A 17,846-nucleotide genomic window follows, 5' to 3' on the forward strand; every position below is an offset into this window, starting at 1 on the left:
CCACTTGGGACCTCAGGTCCCCACCACCTCGACAAGAGAGACTCAGCACAGAAAAGGGCTTCAGGGCATGGTCCCTCTTACTGACACCCCGTCTTTGCCTGCAGAAGGCTTTGGACAGGAGACGCATCAGAGGTATGGTTCTGCATATGCTGAACTGAGAGAAAATGGCACCCTTGTCAGTCTTGGCATATATGCAGCAAGGCTAAAGCAAGCTTTTGAGGTGTCTGGGTTTTAAGGCATGCACTCATGCAGTACAGGCCACGGTTCAGGGAGGCATGATACGCAGGGTGTGCTCCAGCATGGTGTAGAGGGGCCTCTCCTGAACTGGGGAATCCTCAGGCGAGTAGAGACATGTTGGCCCTGGTGTGGCCTCTCCAGTCCCCTCACTTGCCCTTGCAGGGGGCAAGTTGATAGCCAGAGGCAGGAGCCACAGGATCTTTTCCACTTGCACCAGGGACACAATTTGCATTTGCCTTGATCATCAGGGTTTGCAGGGCCAAGTCCTGCCCTGGCAGAAGGAATCCAAGAGGAGAAGAGGGAGGAGGAGTTTTGTCTCTGCCCAAGGGCTCGTAGCTCTTCTTTTCAAGACAACTCGGAGTCAGACCACCTGGTCCAGAAAGCTTTGCACCTCTCTGCGTAAGTCAGGGACATCCACCTTCAGTCCCTGCTTTCATTTCAATTACGATTTTGGGGGGCGTCTGCCTGCTTTGTCAAGAGAGCTCCTGGGAGCTCACTCCTGACGGGTGGGTTTCTACTTGGTGTGATGCCCAGGACCTGCTGAGCTTGGGCAGTGGGGATGAAGGCTGTGGCTTGCCGGCTGCGTGATGATGCTCTAGTGGCTGTGACAGCACAAGGGATAGGTCACAATGGGACCTGTCCCCAGCGACATCATCAGGCAGCCCCACTGCTGTTTGACTTGGGCGATCAGTGACTGCAGCATGCGGGGTGAAGGCTGGGCTGGATGGGGGACAGGGCAAATGGCCAGGGGGTTTCTAACCCAGAGTGAGAAGTGAGCCCCTCAGAGCAGGGCACAGTACCACCCTCGGGGCTGGGGGCAGAGGTGCTGGGGGCTCCCAGTGATGGCAGGTGCTCAGAAAGGCTTTGGGGATGTGCCAGGTGCCTGTGACTCCATGGGACACTGTTGGGTGGCAGAAATGGGGCCTCAGCACACTCTACGCGGGTGTCCCTTGCCCTTTCATGGGACACAGCCTAGCCAGGGGCTGGCGATCAGGGAGGCTTGGGCAGGATGGGTCCCATGCTGTCTCCAGCCAGGGTCTGCGGCCCCTTCAATCCTGTTGACACCAGTGCCCAAACGCTTTCATGGGACAGCCCGTGGCTCCCATCCATGCAGTACTCACAAACCCTGCCTTTGCTCCCTCCCACCTCCCTCACGCCCTCTCCTATTGGCCCCCAGCTCCAGGCAGCTCCTGCCCCACTCCCCCAGCCTCGTGCTCCCTCCCACCCAGGCCTGCTGAGCCCCCTTTTCTCCCACCTCCTCCAGGTCATGGCTTCAGCAATCACCCTTGTCCTGGCTGTGCTGGCTGTCCAGCACAGGCTGAAGCACGATCACCAGATAGATGTGGCCACAGCCAAGTGGATGCAGCAGCGTGAGGACTGTCTGCAACAGGAGATAACTTGGCTGCTGCAGGAAATTGAGCAGAGCAGGGATGTGGAGAAAGCCATGCTGCTCTCTCTGTTGCAGCAGTGGCTATTTTGGACTGCTGCAGGAGCCCTGGTCCTGCTCGCTGAGGTCTGCTTGCTGGCCAGGGAAATGAAGCTTGCCTCTGACAGCTGCATTAAGCAAGACAGCTCCTGCAGCAAGGAGGAGGGAGAGGAAGAGGAGGAGGAAGACCTCAGTGGTGCACACAGTGGCGTCAGGTCTTTGACTCTGTCTACCCCATCACCAATGCAGGGCCTGCCTGACATGTGCAAGGTGCTGAAGGAGCTGGTGGGTGACCTCCTTGATGTCTGCCGAGTGCTTTGCAAGAGGACTTTCATGCTGCAGATGCACCCAGCCATTGGGATGGATGGCACCTATGAAGCTTGGAGTGTCCACAAGAACAGCATTGACTATCACCTGCTCGTGTTCCTGCAGCCACCCCCCAGGCACTCTTTCAGCCTGGAGCTAGACACCATGGGGCAGCTGGCAGCAAGGCACTCCGGCACCCGTGTGGTGCTGGAGTGCATGCGCTTGAGGGATCAGCTGCTGGGGGATAGTTGGTGCTTTCTCCACCACCCCAATGACAAGCTTCCAAGGGATCACATCTCATACCTCCTACGAACCCTCTGCACATGCTCCTACCTAGACGTGGAGAAAATCACCTGCTGGGTCCAGCTGTTGGTGAGATCAGCCTGGCTGCTTTTGCTTCAGTCATACCACTGTCAGCTAACAGTGTTGCCCTCCTCCCAGTCCTCCAAGTTCCAGCTGACAAGCACCTCCAAGATGCACATGATTCTACATCAACATTCATTTATGACTGTTCTGTCTCATTTAAAAAATCCTGCCCCATAAATTCAAACTCTATAAATACAGTTAGCCAATGGCAGTATGTTTCATGGTTTCATTAAGGCATATTGCATAATTAGTCTCAGAGCTTTAAATTGCTAACAATTTTAAATAACCTTAAAAGAAAAAGCAAGTGACCTATTTTTTTTTCTCTGAAATCAAAGTATGGGAGCTACATTCCTAGCACAGCACTCAATGCTCCTATTCTAAGACACTAAAATATCGTTATCTTGACTTGTTCTGATTTTTAAAACCCACACATATATTTTATATTTATCAATAACTATGTTGTTCTTAGGTTTAGTATTTTTGGTTAAGGAAATGTGAGGAAAAAATTCATTCAGTTTAGTTTTAAAATGCAGCTGGACTAAGAGTTTCTTCTTGATGGTGAGTCAGCCTTTGTCTAAAGTACTCATTAGAAAGTTGCTTTGGTTTTTTAGAAAAAGTAATATGTTTCCCTGTTTCTCCGCCTCATTAGAACACATTGCCTGTATCATCTGGTTGATGATGACGCTACAGAGCTGCAAAGGTACCCCAAAAGACTGGGACGGAGTTGGCTTAATAAATTATACAGTGTTGCAATGGAAACTTTTGGATTATTTTTAATGTTTAATGTGAAAAAAAAAACTATTGTGAAAATAAGAATCTGTGTGCAATATTTTCCTTTTTTCTAAGTTAGGTGTTTTGTTTTTTTAAACTACTGAGATTAGGTTTTTGATATTGTTATCACATTTTACGTAGTCCCTGTCCTCTTCTACGATTAGATACTTAGACACTGAAAGCCTCTGATAGCACTTTCTCTCCTAATTTAATAAATGCAGATCTGAGTTTTATAATGACTACCTAAAGTGTTTGATCATATGCACAGTTTTATAACACATCTTGCACTGGGAGAATACTCGAATGTCAAGAAAACTAAATGCAAGTTTAAAGTACAGCCATCAAAATGAATGAAGTTGACACTTGTCAAAAGTGTGCACCCCAGGTAATAGCAATATAATTGCTGTGGGCAGGCTGACTGATAAGAATTTCTGCAGTCTCGTTAGAAAATTTTATACCGTTTTATGCAGATAAAAAGTGAAAGGCACAGGATAAATTTAGTAAAATCAGATTTTCTTCAGAACATTTTTTTTTTCAGTTATGATGAGTAATCCTGACTCATGTACTTACTCTTATTCAAGTTTCTTACTGTTACTTACATACTTTTAAGGAGATATAGTACAACAATATATCCCAGATGACAAATATGTAGCCTTTCCCTTACTTTTGGGAACACTTCCTTGAATTTAAGAACTGGGAAAGAACTGGACACAAAACACATAAGGAGTAATTTTTTTGTAGCACAAAAGTGCTTTTTGAAAGTGGATACCAGGAGCACAGAAAAGACAGTTGACTGTTTCTCATGCTTTATGTGAATTTTGCAGGTGGATCAAAACTGCTGGGAGTGGTTTGACTGCTGCAAATATACATCAACCATGAGACAATTCCAATTTCAAATTTATTTAAGGCAGAAAATGGAAAGCTTGAACTGCAATCAGGACCTCAATCTTCCTGATTTTGCAGTATCCCAAAATGGAGAGTTTTCATTGTAATAATCTCTTCCTAATTTGGATAACAATAGTCCAATAAAGGCTAAGAAAAACAATCTATTGACAATGAACTGTGAAGCATTTATAGCATAGCTTTAAAAGAAAAATAAATATGATAAACAATAATGATAGAAGATTAATGAGTGTCTTCTCATTTACTTTTGACTTTCAGAATTACACAAACACAGAATTCTACTAATTAAACCTGGGTTTATAGACTTGGCTTTTATTAAGTGTAAGAAATACAAGAATATAAATGTATTTGTTTAAACCGAAGACTAAGTAATACAAAATAGATTAGACACACTAATTGCCTATATGTTATTAGTAATTTATACATTCAGGTGTTATTTTCACTTTTCTATATTAACATGAAATTATCATCCCGTATTGCTCAGTCCCAAACTTCTGAATTTCAGAGAATTATGATTGCAAACTCCCATTTTTTTGAGAGCTGTAAAGTCTAAGCAGCTCCAAGAACATCTTTTAACATAAAAGTCCATATAAATCAAAAGAGAATTAATGCAAGCTATCTTCACAGAAGTTTCCAGAAAGAAGTGTTTTTCTTCAGAAGACCACTCATAGATATCTTTTGGATGCTTGAATGAATCTGTAGAGTTGCATATCAAAAGAAATTTAGATTATTGTTTCACAGAGAGGTAAACTCAGGTGAATAAAAAAAAAAATGAAATTCATTAGGAAACTTCACTTAATATGGGCATTTCAGGGGAAATGGCTTTGGACTTATAACATTTCTTTCAGATACCCAAGAAGTAAGGGATTCAGAAATGCAACCAGGTATATGTGTATATTCCTAAGATTTTGATACTTACTAGTATAAAGCTACCATGCTAAGCTAATATTTTCCATCTCCCATGACTGGCACTATTGAACTAAATTTTTTGAAAGAATGAGGTCTTCTGAATGGGTTTTCTAGGTAGTAGTAGACGATAACCATTCTTTCTGTCTCTCTGTGGCTATTGCCACAACAATTATCCCATTCTACTTTCTTCCTTACTTTGTATGTTGTCTGCTATCTCTCACATTAAACCGAGATCACTGTTTTAAACAGAAGCTACTATGCCTTCACAGATCTCTATACAGTGTTTAATATGCCAGAGTCCTGACTTAAAAAACTCATCCAAAATTACAAAGCATGTTTATTCAATCCTGTCTCTAATAAACTAGGGGCTATAAATGTGATTAGGTATTTATATCCACACAGATACACATTTGTTATTTTTGTTTGCTTTTCTATGAATACAGGTTTTTACTCTGTTCTTTTTCTAATAGCCATTTAATGGCAAAGTGAGAGAATACGTGCAATAAATCTAAAAGCTATATTAAAAATATACCTGTTGGTTTGAATTTAGTTTTCTCTCTTTGTGTGTTTCATGGTGCTACTCACATAAAAGATGCTGAAATTTAATTATGACTGATGAATTCAAGTTATTACAACAAGAAACAGAACAGGCAGGAAGGGCTGATTTGAACATCTGGATTTTTCAGACCATCTATGTGCCATTGTCTTCATTGACTGATTTATTTATATAGTAGGCATATATAATGCTTTTTTTTTCCACATAGCTACATAACAACAAAAAAAAAGATACTACCCGTGCATTCCCATACTACCAATTTTTACCTGTAAATACCCCTTTTCTCCCTCTGCTCACTTTGGGATCTAGTTAGGGAGCCATTTTCACAGTTTATTCAGTGTTATTATCTGCTGATACTAGTTTCATGCAACCTGTCCTGGTTTCAGCTGGGATAGAGTTAATTTTCCGCTTGGTTGCCGGTCTGGGGCTGTGTTTTGGGTTTAGGATGAGAACAATGTGGATGATACACTCATGTTTTGGTTCTTGCTAAGTAGTGCTAAGTAGTTGCTAAGTGGCGCTCACACTGGTCAAGGACTTTTCAGCTTCCCATGCTCTGCCAGGTGCACAAGAAACTGGGAGGGGGCACAGCCAGGACAGCTGACCCAGACTGGCCAAAGGGTTATTCCATACCATATGACGTCATGCTCACTATATAAGCTGGGGGAAGAAGAAGGAAGAGGGGGGGGACATTGGGCGTGATGGCATTTGTCTTCCTAAGTAACCCTTACGCGTGATGGAGCCCTGCTTTCCTGGGAATGGCTGAACACCTGCCTGCCCATGGGAAGCAGTGAATGAATTCCTTGTTTTGCTTTGTTTGTGTGCACAGCTTTTGCTTTGCCTATTAAACTGTTCTATTTTATTTTACTTCAATTATTAAACTGCTCTTATCTCAACCAACGAGTTTTCTCCCTTTTACCCTTCTGATTCTCTCCCCCATCCCACCAAGGGGGGAGTGAGCGAGCGGCTGCGTGATGCTTAGTTGCGGGCTGGAGTTAAACCATGACACAACCAAAGCATGAACTATCAGGTTCTTTTATAAGTGGAACACACGGCTCAGCAGTGGCAGGGAGCCAAACTGATGCAATAATGAGATAGTGTAGGAAATAAAAGAAATGAAGAAGACAAATAACAAGTAGGGAAGCTGCAAGGAGCCAAAACAATTTTTGTAGACAGTTATACACCATGTGTATATTTCACTCTGATTCAACAAAACTAAGGAAGAGGTGGACAGATTTTGACATGTCCCTCTGTGCAGTGCTACAAATCACTGAGCTGTGGCCAAGAGGAGTTGCAAATCCACACATCATTGCATGTGTTGACCAAAGTCAGTGAGTATTACAGCATTCAGGATTATTTTATCTGTATTTCACTATCAGTCAGACAGCAGGTCTTACCATGCAGATCATGTTTATTAGGTAAAAATTCAGGGTTGTGTGATCCTGCATACCCAGTTTATAATCTCAAGCTGAGCTGAAATTATGACAAACAATTTGAGCACCAGTGTACCAGATTTACAGGTCTAGATTTGACAGATTTTATGTCAGCTTACAGAGTCTATGTGTACAGTATAGGTCCACCCTTCATGACTGTTTCTTTTTGGACATCAAAGATGGGGTTCATGTCACCTCATTTTAGCCATCTGAAGTCTTGATCTGTCTTATCAAGGCCAAACATCTGGTCTACTTTTTAGTCACCAGAGAGATAAAGATGTCATTTATACATTTTTTCAGACCAGTTTCTCCCTGGAGGTATCGTTCTCTGCTGACTAGAAAGCTATTTTTGAATCATGTGCACTAGATGTCTAGATTTTATACATCAAAAAACGAAAAGAGGCTAATTCCACTACAAGTAAGGAATGGAGAATTTTTTTTTTTTGTGAAAGTGTTGGTAAATGTTATTACTTTGAATGATTGTCAAGCCTGCCTATATATGACCTATGTGTCTTGTCTGATTGCCATTGAAATGTGTGGAAAAGTACCTCCATTCTCAGCTGTCCTCTTATTAAGGCTCACTTCCACAAGGCAGGCATTTTAATTCAGAGAACTTTATCACATACTCAAAATTAGTGCATGATTAAGCATTTTCTTGAAATGAGAGCCAACATTTTTCTCTCATCGGGTTACAAAAGGTTTATAGTCTGGCTGTCTTAATGAAACAAAAGCTGTGGGTATGGAAATACAGCAAATCCATTACTGAACACAGCCCTCAATTAGTGCTAAAGATTGAATGCAATCTCTGTCATTACCACCATAGTCACTTTCCTTGCCCTCCAAGCTGTGGTAGCTGTTCTCATACTGTAGTCAGGTATGCAAAGCAGCATTGCAGAGGAGAGAGAGGTTACTGACTGTTGTGCGTGGTTAATTAAAAGAACTGCATTTTCTACATCTGTAATTCTCCCTTGTTTCACCTATAGTATTTTGTAGTGCTCTATATAGCACTAACTTTAATGCTTTTGATATACAGCATACATGCTATGGAACTGAGGTTACAGTTGCTTTCATTTTTTTATATCTCCCAAGCTTGCTTTGAAAGCACGAGAGCCTGGGCTGTCACTGTGATTAATTGGAAACCATACTGCCAAAAAGGTGTAAGGGAGGTCAGGTCATAAGAAGCATAGGCAACTCACAGTCAGACATTTTCTAACTTTCAAGTGCTTAACTTTAAAAATGTTCTTCTTTACAAATATTTTGAATAAATGTAAATGCAGTTGTACATGCTTCTGTGGCTGTAATTCCCCTAGCTAGGGAACAAATTTAAAAAAGAAAAGACTGAAATTCTGTCATTTAAGTTCTCAAAACTATCACCACAGTCTCTAGATGTTCTAGAACCCTGAAGCTAATGGATTAAACAATACCACACAACTCTGTACCATATCCAATGACTGATGTTATAAGAACTAATGACATCCAACACACATTCCTGAGGCACATGTGTTAGTGAGTCTCCTATTATACACAAGAAAGGGTCAGACTCAGGAACTACGGATTTTACTTTTAAAAAAGGACAAACCAACTTCCTTTCACTCACATTTGTTTTGCCCTGTCAGTCTTCTCCAGGTTGATACTGTATAGCTGTGTTTTCTCTTAATTTCTCTTACCCTGTCCATTCTTCCCACCTCAACAGTTCTAGACCCCTCACTTCATAGAATCATAGAATCATAGAATCATAGAATCATAGAATCATAGAATCATAGAGTCATAGAGTCATAGAATCATAGAATAGTTTGGGTTGGAAGGGACCTTTAAAGATCATCTAGCCCAATCCCCCTGCCATGGGCAGGGACATCTTTCACTAGATCAGGTGGCTCAAAGCCCCATCCAACCTGACTTTGAACACTTCCAACTTCAGGCTTTTCATCCCAGGATTGTTTGAAAACACCATTTTACTGTGCTGGAATGGCATTCCCATTCCCAGCCTGTGTTCTCTGGCAACCAGGGTTTTCTCATATCTTTCAAGTCCTTGTTTCTTTTCCCAAAGTCCACACTGTATTTACCTGTCCCTCTTACCCCTTTTGCCTAGTAAACCTTGCCCGTATTCCTCTGTGGTTCCCATATCCTTCCTGAGGCTCCTTATCCAATTTGTCTTCTATATCCTGCCCAGTCTCCTTATCCTATGATAATGAAACAGATTCATTCCTTCAGCAGCTCCACAATATAAGCTCCCTGTTTATAATCCCTGAACAGAATAGATCCCATTCTATTTTTTTACCATGCGTGAAATATGTAACTCTTAAGAGGTTACAGTTGCTGAAATGTAAAATGTCAATTCTCAGCACATCTGATGAGCAGGGATTTTTCAAAGGTATTTAAATTAGCTATATTTTGGCAGAATTCCTCAAGACAAAAAATGATGAAATATGCTGTTTTCACAAAGGGATTCTTTCTTGATTCTAAATTTCAGGTCCAAGCTTTAATACCTATTAGTTATTTACGTATTGTGGGAAAGTCCTTCATCTCCTTGCTAGAAGACCCTTGGGGAAATATGAACTCTCTTACAAGAAAGGTCAATGTCATGCTCCAGAGGAAAAAATGGGAGCCTTCAAAACTTAAACTGGGGAAAATTCCTTCCTCATCCCACATCTGGCTCAGCTTTTTGACCTTAAACATGCAAACGAGATACAGTAACCAGAAAAGCAACACATTTTTATCATGACTGGCCACACCAATATTCCTTCCTCATCAGCTTGCTTCTAACCTTGATCAAGATCCTGCAATTCAGAGACTAGAAACATTTTATGAAACTAGATGTCAAATGTTTACATGCTAGAAGGAAAAATTATTTCTGCATATAACTAAGAAAAACTTTAGAGCATGAGATTAGACCATTTGTTGCATGACACAACAAAAGCGATCAAGATTTATTTCAGTCTTACTTCTTACTTTAGCAAAGTGGGTTTTAGCATTTAATCTTAGATTGTAATAGTTTGCACTGAATGTTTTTATCCAGCACTTTTTTCATTTCTGGAAAACGATTTTTTCTTCTCTTTCTTACCACTATGATATTTAGTATTTACTTATGTTTACAATTTAACTGCAAGTCCTTGTGTGTATCCTGTCTTTTAGGCACAAACCAAAAAGAGTTTTTGCCAATCCTTCCTGATTTCTGGTGCACAAGAAAAAAATCCCAAATTCTACAAGACTGACATTGGTTTCATGTCAGCACAAACCAAATCACAGTAAGACTGCTATGATGCAGCCAGATTTGGTCCACATTTGTTAATAGCCTATTTTCAGGAAAGAATTTGTAAGGATTTGTTCGTGTATTGACTGTATTTATATAGAATGTTAGTATGCACAAACTACATTGGATGTTGAAATATTTTATTCTTTCAACATGTTTAGAGAGGTCAATAGTTTCTCTATTTTGAAATTACTGTCTTTAAATTTACAAATATTAATTGTTATCTTAATCACTGTATCTCATCCTCATTTGCCTATACATAAATTAAAAAGACATTAAAAAAAATATTAAAATAATGTTTACTATTTTGTTAACTTTTGTACATATGAATTAAAATTACATTTATATTAATTTAAATTAATATGTTATGTCCTATATATACGTATACATACATATGGACATATATATTTATACACACACACATACAGTGAACTACACTGACTACGAAGTCCCAAACTGCCCAGGCTGGAAAAGCTCCATTTTGCAGAGACACGTTCTTCATAGAATTATGTGAATTGTCTTGTCTACCACGGTTGTGGCCTTCAAGTGCTTATAGTTAAACTATACCTAACATGGGCACAGAGATCTGACTCTCCAAACAGTGCCTAAAAATGGTGATAGCTCTGTCCCTGGATGCAAGAAAAGGACACAAATATTTCTGAACAGTGTCCAAGGCTATTAAAAAAACCTTTTTTGTTATGATTTAGCTCAACTATGAACAAAGGTTTCCAGAAATGTGCTACCTACCCAATTTAGTACATCATGGCCATGGTGTCCTTTACTTAAGATAAATAAAACTAAAGTTTCTTAATTAATTACGAGTTTTCATGATTTCACTGTCAGACAAATTGATTCTACTTTACACTCAATTTGATTTTGTGCTGGACAGCAAATGACTTGGTTAGAAAATAAAGAAAGGTGGTTTGAACAGGGCTTTAATTAATTCCATTGAAAAATACTTCAAATGCGATGTACCCTGAAGAAATACTCCTCCAACTATATTCAATAAAGGTTGTTTATCAAAGTAATTATTTCCTTTAGGGAATTACTTAGAATTTTCTCTTTAGATATATGAAGGCTCAAAAAAAGCAAGCTTTTACTCCTGTGACCTTGAAGAAATACCTTAGTTTGAACAATTTACTCCAGCAGAGAAAAAAAAAAAAGTATTTTATTTTTAAAAATGTTTTATTGCCTATAAATCTTGTAGTAAATTAACCCTTGGAGCTCTGCTGAAAATTCCTGGTCTTTATTCACAGTATTGGAGCTCTGCTGAAAACGGCCTGTCTTTATCCACAGTATATCTTTCCAGGTACGGAAACACATTACAAAGGATATAAGACATAATATATAATATAGAGAGTATAATAACTTATACTTTTGTTTGCATTTTTATAGGTAATAAGAACTATGTGCTTTTAATACAATAGTTGTGTACCTAAAACCTATTGTATCTACAGTTATGTATTATTTTAAAAAGTCACAGAAGATTCTGTTAACATAAAGTACTTTTGATATTGGTGACATTGAGAATGACTCACTTGAGTTCAATGGTTTGCTAGACTCAGTGCATTAAATCAGGAATCCATTGAAGCTTCCAGAGACAATAGCTCTGGTATCAAGCTAGGTGCATTGCAGTGGTTTTGAGTTGATGATTCCTTTTAATAACTTACCTAAGTAAATCTAAACCAGAAAGGGAAGAGCTTTCATGGAAAGTCAAAGTCAAAGCCAAAGCCAAAAAAAAAAAACCCACCTTCATGTTTATACACTCAGAAAAATGCTGAATATGATAGAAAACCTTCCAGGGACAGTTATATATACATACATATATATTTCATAAAGACCCTCATACTTGTAGACATATACACTCCACTTTGTGGATGAAGGTGGCAGGGCTGAGAAATCACGATCCTTTTATTCACTTGTAGTGCTTCCATTTCACTGTGAAAATTTGCTTCTATCTTATTGAGAAGACTTCTGAGCAAACTGCTTATCAAGTTATTTCATGCAAATTACTGTACATTAGAAAGTGAGAGTAAATTTAAGCTGGTATATTTACATATTGCCTTAATGCTAACAAAAGTTTCAAGTTTTCTGTAAATGCTGAGTAGTTTGAATGCAAACATTTTAATAAGGCTGAAGGCATTTTTTTTTTTAACTTTTCCTTCCTTTAGTGGTTTTCGGTGGAGACTGTACAAGCATAAAGAAAAAAATCAGTTGTACTTAATAACTCTGAATTCTTTGACAATATAGTTTCCCTCTGCTCTTTTCATTTTCCACTGAGATTTTTTCAGACTCAGCTTTTCACACCTTTCTGTGGAAATCAAATTCCTTGTATGTACTAACTAATAGTTCCAGGGCTCTATTTCTACTTTTCCCTGATGCACTTACTTACAGAACAGGACAAGAATTTGCTTTTTCTCTCCCCTTAAAATTCCACAGCTAGAACCACAACTTCTTCTCCAGTTTGCACTGATATTTTCAATACTGTCTTGTGATTGGTGAGACAGCATTTAACATGTTGGTTGTTTGGGTATTTTTCCTCAGGCAAGCAGTAATCCCTGCTTGTTACACTGAGGTTATATATTTAACTTAAAATGGAGGATGACGGCTATACTCTTTTTGCTCCCAGAGTTTTCCAGCAGGATAAAGTGTTATCTTCTGGCTTCCATGTTAATTCACAAACATTGAATCTCATGAGTTTTTATCAGAAGTCACTCCTTTTCTTTTTACAAGAGATTTTCATTTCATTGTATATATTAATAAGTATCATCATCTCTAGTACTTTTCAAAATACAGAGGAAAATATGATGATTGTAATTTTTTGGGGGGGCGTGGGAACCCAAATCAATTACTTTACTTTACTGTTGATATGTACTATTTTCATTACTTCATCTTGAGTAAATAACTCATTGAACATCAAATAATGAGTAGAAATGCTGTCTTTAATGCAAGGTAGTGATAATTGTAACCTCTCATTGTAACGAGCAGTTTCTTTTTTACTATAGTGGAACACATTTATTTCTAATAAATAACTTTGAAACTCCTGCAGGAAAGGGATTCTCAAAATGGAGTGTAATGATATATTACTATATTATTGATATTTTTACCACACAAGCACTTAATAATATAGGTATTACAATTTTTACTGACGCTGAACAATTCTTGGTTTATGTAATAATGTTTACCAGAAACAGTAATTTTCTTTTACTGATTTACTTATTATGTCTGTCTTTCATTTTGATATCTCCTCAGTTTGAAGTAATCAACAGTAATTATTGGTGGTTCATTAATTTCTCTAATTCCATCTGTTTTCTAGAATGTATTTTTGTCTATTCAGATTTTGCAAACATTTCTTCATCTGCCCTAACTAGTTGTGTATATACTTTCACACTTTGTGGTTTAATTTATGTCACAGACTTTCTCAGGCATTTGCAACTATTAATTTTGATCCTTTTCTTACTTATTAATTAAAGTAGTTGCTGATCAGTAACTATTTTCTTGTTATATACACCTATTTTATTCTCTCCGTAAATCAAAGTGGGAATGTTGTGGTGGTGGATTGACCTTGGCTGGGTGCCAGACCCCTAACCAATTGCTCTCTTACTCCCCCTCCTCAACAAGACAGCAGGAGAAAATAAGATGGAACCAGTTGTGGATTGAAATACAGGCAGTTTAATAAGAAAAGCAAAAGCCATCTGCAGAAGCAAAGCAAAAGCTACTTCCCACCGGCAGGCAGATGTCCAGCCACTTCTTGGAAAGCAGGGCCTTAGTGTAGTGGTTATGTGGGAAGACAAATGCCATAACTACAAATGTCCCTGCATCCTCCTCCTTTCCTTCAGCTTCTATTGCTAAGCATGATGTCATATGGTATGGGACATCCCTTTGGTCAGTTAGGGGTCAGCTGTCCTGGCTGTGTCCCCTCCCAACCTCTTGCCAACCCCCAGCCTACAGGTCTTTGGGGCAGGGGGGTGGGTTGGAGAGACAGCTTTGATGCTGTTCAGGCACTGCTCAGCAACAGCCAAAACACTGGTGTGTTATCAACACCATTCTAGCCACAAATGCAAAGCACAGCATCATATGGGTGTCTCTAAGGAAAGTTAACTCCATCCCAGCTAGACCCAGTACAGTTATTCTCGTTCTCAAGGTCTAAGGTATGAGAAATAAGTTGTATGGGAAGACATAATGTGTTTTATGAATCACAATGCAGCTAGGTTACCCGTGTAACCCATTTATACTGCTGGACTGATTAACTGATTAACTTAAAACTCAGAGAAATTTCTTCAGGTTGCATGCAGGTTGTAATTTGTTGCTTCATTTCAACTTTGGACTTGTGACCTCACAGATTTGTAAACCAAAAAGCTAAATAATCTGCTAAATAAAAAATATCCTCCGTGCCTACATACCTCTTTGACTGTCCCCAATTAGCATTCCTCTTTTTTGGTTTCAACTGTTTCTATTTTTTTTCCTTTTCCTTTTGTTCCAGACTTGATTTCTCATAAACAATCTTTAAATGGGTCTGTGATTCTTCATTAACTTATTCCTGCCTTTACATAATAGTTTATTTGATGACTGAGAATCCTCTCATTAAATCTCTTCAGCCATATTTTGTTTCTTAAATTATTTTTCTCCCTGCTTTCGTACATCAAAACAATTACAGTGTCTTGAACTTTAGTTACAACTTCTTACTTATTCACTGCAAGCAAATCTTGTTTGTTATGCATCTCCAATCCTGCTTTTAGAGAAATTCATGGGAACTCAATTTCTGATATTTGTGGCTTCAAGATATACCTTTAATTATCTTCAAGCTTGCATTCTTGAAATATTCTTATCTACTATGACACATTCTGTGTACTTATGCTGTGAACAAAAATTAAATAAACACAGTCATAGTTTGTAAGAAAAAAATATCCTGAGCTATGTCCCTAAGTTCTGAACATGTGAAGCTTGCCTCCTGTCATATAGTATTTGCACACCCAGTGAACTCTCCCAGAAATATACTGCTCTTGCCCTTCTCTGTCATCGTGGTGCATTCTAACTTCTCTCATGTTCTTTACTTGCCGTTCCATTCATCTTGGGGGTGGGTGGGTGGAATAAATAAAAAAACAACAGCCTGTCTTAATAAGGTCATGCCTAACAAGTAGTGATTAAAATAAACTAAGATAAATTCTTATTATATACCCTTGTTTTCCTATTGAATTCAGCCAATAAGGGGTGATCCAGGAAATTCTGATTGGACACAAAAATGGGAAAGCAGCAAAATTTCCAGAACCAAGGGCATTAATCTCAACATTTACTACAGAAAGGATCAAATGAAACACCTGTCAATGAAAACTGTGTTGTGTCACATTACCTGTCATGTATATGGTGGTGTTTATACTGCAGACTCTATTGCTCCATAATAATAATTTAAGGTGTTGGAAAGAGAATATATTGATAACCATTTTAGATTTGTAGTGCAGTCTTCCTTAGTAAATGGTCTTGCTTCCATTTAATTTACAATTCTTCTTGTCCACTTTGAGGAAGAAGCAACTTGACACCTCTGAGTGTAGTAGCTGTGGTTCTTCCAAATTCCTGCTCTAGAACAACCTCTTATGTGCCTTTGTTGGTGTATCTTTTCTGTATTATATGTTGGTATACCTCTTCTGTATTATAGCCATTTGTTGCTTGCAAAATCACTAGCTGTATATCCAAAGGAAAATATTTTTTTCCATGAGAACTAGAATTAATAAAGACAGACTTCAACAAACCTTAAGACTGAAGTTTTTCATAGTGCCAGAATATGTAATCCCTCTCCTATGGGTAGATTATTGAATATCTAATAGTGTGCTAAATGCAAACTATAGCCACTCCAAGAAATGAGCTAAGTTTATGTATCTGGCCATTCTCTTTGACAATTTTTACAAGAAATAAATAACATTTCAGACCTTTTAGCCCTTGCCAAGTTTGGATCAAATCGGAAAATAGATTCAAAAATTATGAGCATGGTAATCCAGAATAATCACATTTCCTATTTCCCTGAGAAGTCAGGTAAAATATTGCCAATATTCACAGCAGACTTGGAGTGATTCAACTTCAACAGCAGTGGGGGTTTAGATCTAGACCTATGCTACCTCTTCCAGCTTCCTAGAAAGGAGCTGGATCATCCTCCACCTTTTTGTCTTTTATCTCCCAGACAAGCAACAGTCTCTCTATTTTTATTTCTGCAGCTTCAGCTATCATTGCCAAATAAACACTCCCATGGCTGGTATTACACAAAAGGGAATTGCATGGTACAGGACTCCTGAACAGGTAACAGTAGGGAAAGGGAGAAGGAAAGATGGGAGTCAGGGCTGGGCTGAATAGGACCAGAGAAGCTGTTTTCAGGGTGAGGAGACCTGGGGGTTAGGATGGAGGGGGAGAGTAAGGAAAAGAAGAGGAGGAAGGGAAAGACGTTGATCTGAGCTGATCTTCAATGAGTGGTGGTTGCTGTTATGGGAGGCATTTTTTCCTAGAATAATACTTCCTACCCAGGAGGAAAATGTAGCAAGACCCAAGTAAGAGTACCTTACATGCTACATCAGGCTAGGAGGCCACTTACTAGGTCACACTGATAAAGCTCTGAAAAGGAGAGCAAAAAACAAACCAAAAAAAAACAGGTGCTGCCACGTTAAGGTCAGTTCTGCTATATAAAGCATATCAAGAAGGTGACTTCTATGTGTTTCTAAACTTAGAAAACTGCTATACTGCTTAAGCTGAGAAAATCCAGTTATTTAAGGGGTAATTAATTCATTAGTTTGCTTGCCTTTCTCTTTGCTAAGAAAATAGCTGGGCCCTTGTAAACATGGCCTGAATTGTTGTTACCTTTTCATTGTTACTGTTATTTTTGACAAGCCTACCAATAAAATAAATATTTATATTTATTTGGAATTAAAAATAATAATCACATTTCATTTTTCATATCTTAAGCCGGAGTTCATCATGAGTTACTGGAAAATAATCTGAAAGACTACTCAAATTGGAGTTATTGGATTAGAGATATTAATTGGAGTTATTTTAATCCAAGAAGTTGATCTGATTTGGATGAGCACAATAATTGATTCTGCCTGACTAAGTGACATCATTCAACATCAGTCTGAGAATAACAGGTCACTTTCTCAGCTGTACCTCTTAAAAGACAATTGATTATTTAAATTTGCATTAGTAAGAGCATTGGGCCAAATTCATTCACGGTCAGTAAACCCACTGAAGCTGATGAAGCTCTATGAGGGATGAATTCTGCCTTGAGAATATATCTAGTCTGAGTGATGAGGTACATTTTAGGTTTAATATAAATGCTGTAATCCTAGAACTTGCCCTAGCACTGATAAACTGGGTATGGACTCAAGACTGGTTTGTGAGTGATGGAATACATTTTAGCTTAATATAAACACTCTAATCCAGGAATTTACCCTAGCACTGACAAATTGGATATACTCTCAAGACCTGATTTGTCCCTGACATAACCTTGGTGACTCCAGTGTGGTAAATAGATATCACAATAACATGACATACAGTAATTATTTGTGTACATTTTAGATAGGGATTATGTAACATGAGCTTGAGTTTATAGAAAATTTTGTGTGAGGAATGAAATTAATACTTAAAATGACCCTCTATTTTCTTGTAGTCTTTACTGATTCCAGACCTCAATTCTCAGTCATCTATGGGAATTCT

The 17,846-nt window shown here is 38.7% G+C and overlaps 1 protein-coding gene across 1 annotated transcript; it reads left to right on the forward strand.

The window, feature by feature from the left end:
• Positions 1 to 1,504: 1,504 nt before the first annotated feature.
• Positions 1,505 to 2,512, forward strand: LOC148057395 (inositol 1,4,5-trisphosphate receptor-interacting protein-like 1). Its single transcript, XM_087747199.1, has one exon. It carries the CDS (start codon positions 1,505 to 1,507, stop codon positions 2,510 to 2,512), a length of 1,008 nt encoding a protein of 335 aa, XP_087603325.1.
• The last annotated feature ends 15,334 nt before the right edge of the window (positions 2,513 to 17,846 follow it).

Source organism: Nipponia nippon, unplaced genomic scaffold (genome assembly GCF_047370975.1).
Source record: "Nipponia nippon isolate SJK-2023a ecotype South Korea unplaced genomic scaffold, ASM4737097v1 scaffold_1, whole genome shotgun sequence".
NCBI classification, from domain to species: Eukaryota; Metazoa; Chordata; class Aves; order Pelecaniformes; family Threskiornithidae; genus Nipponia; species Nipponia nippon.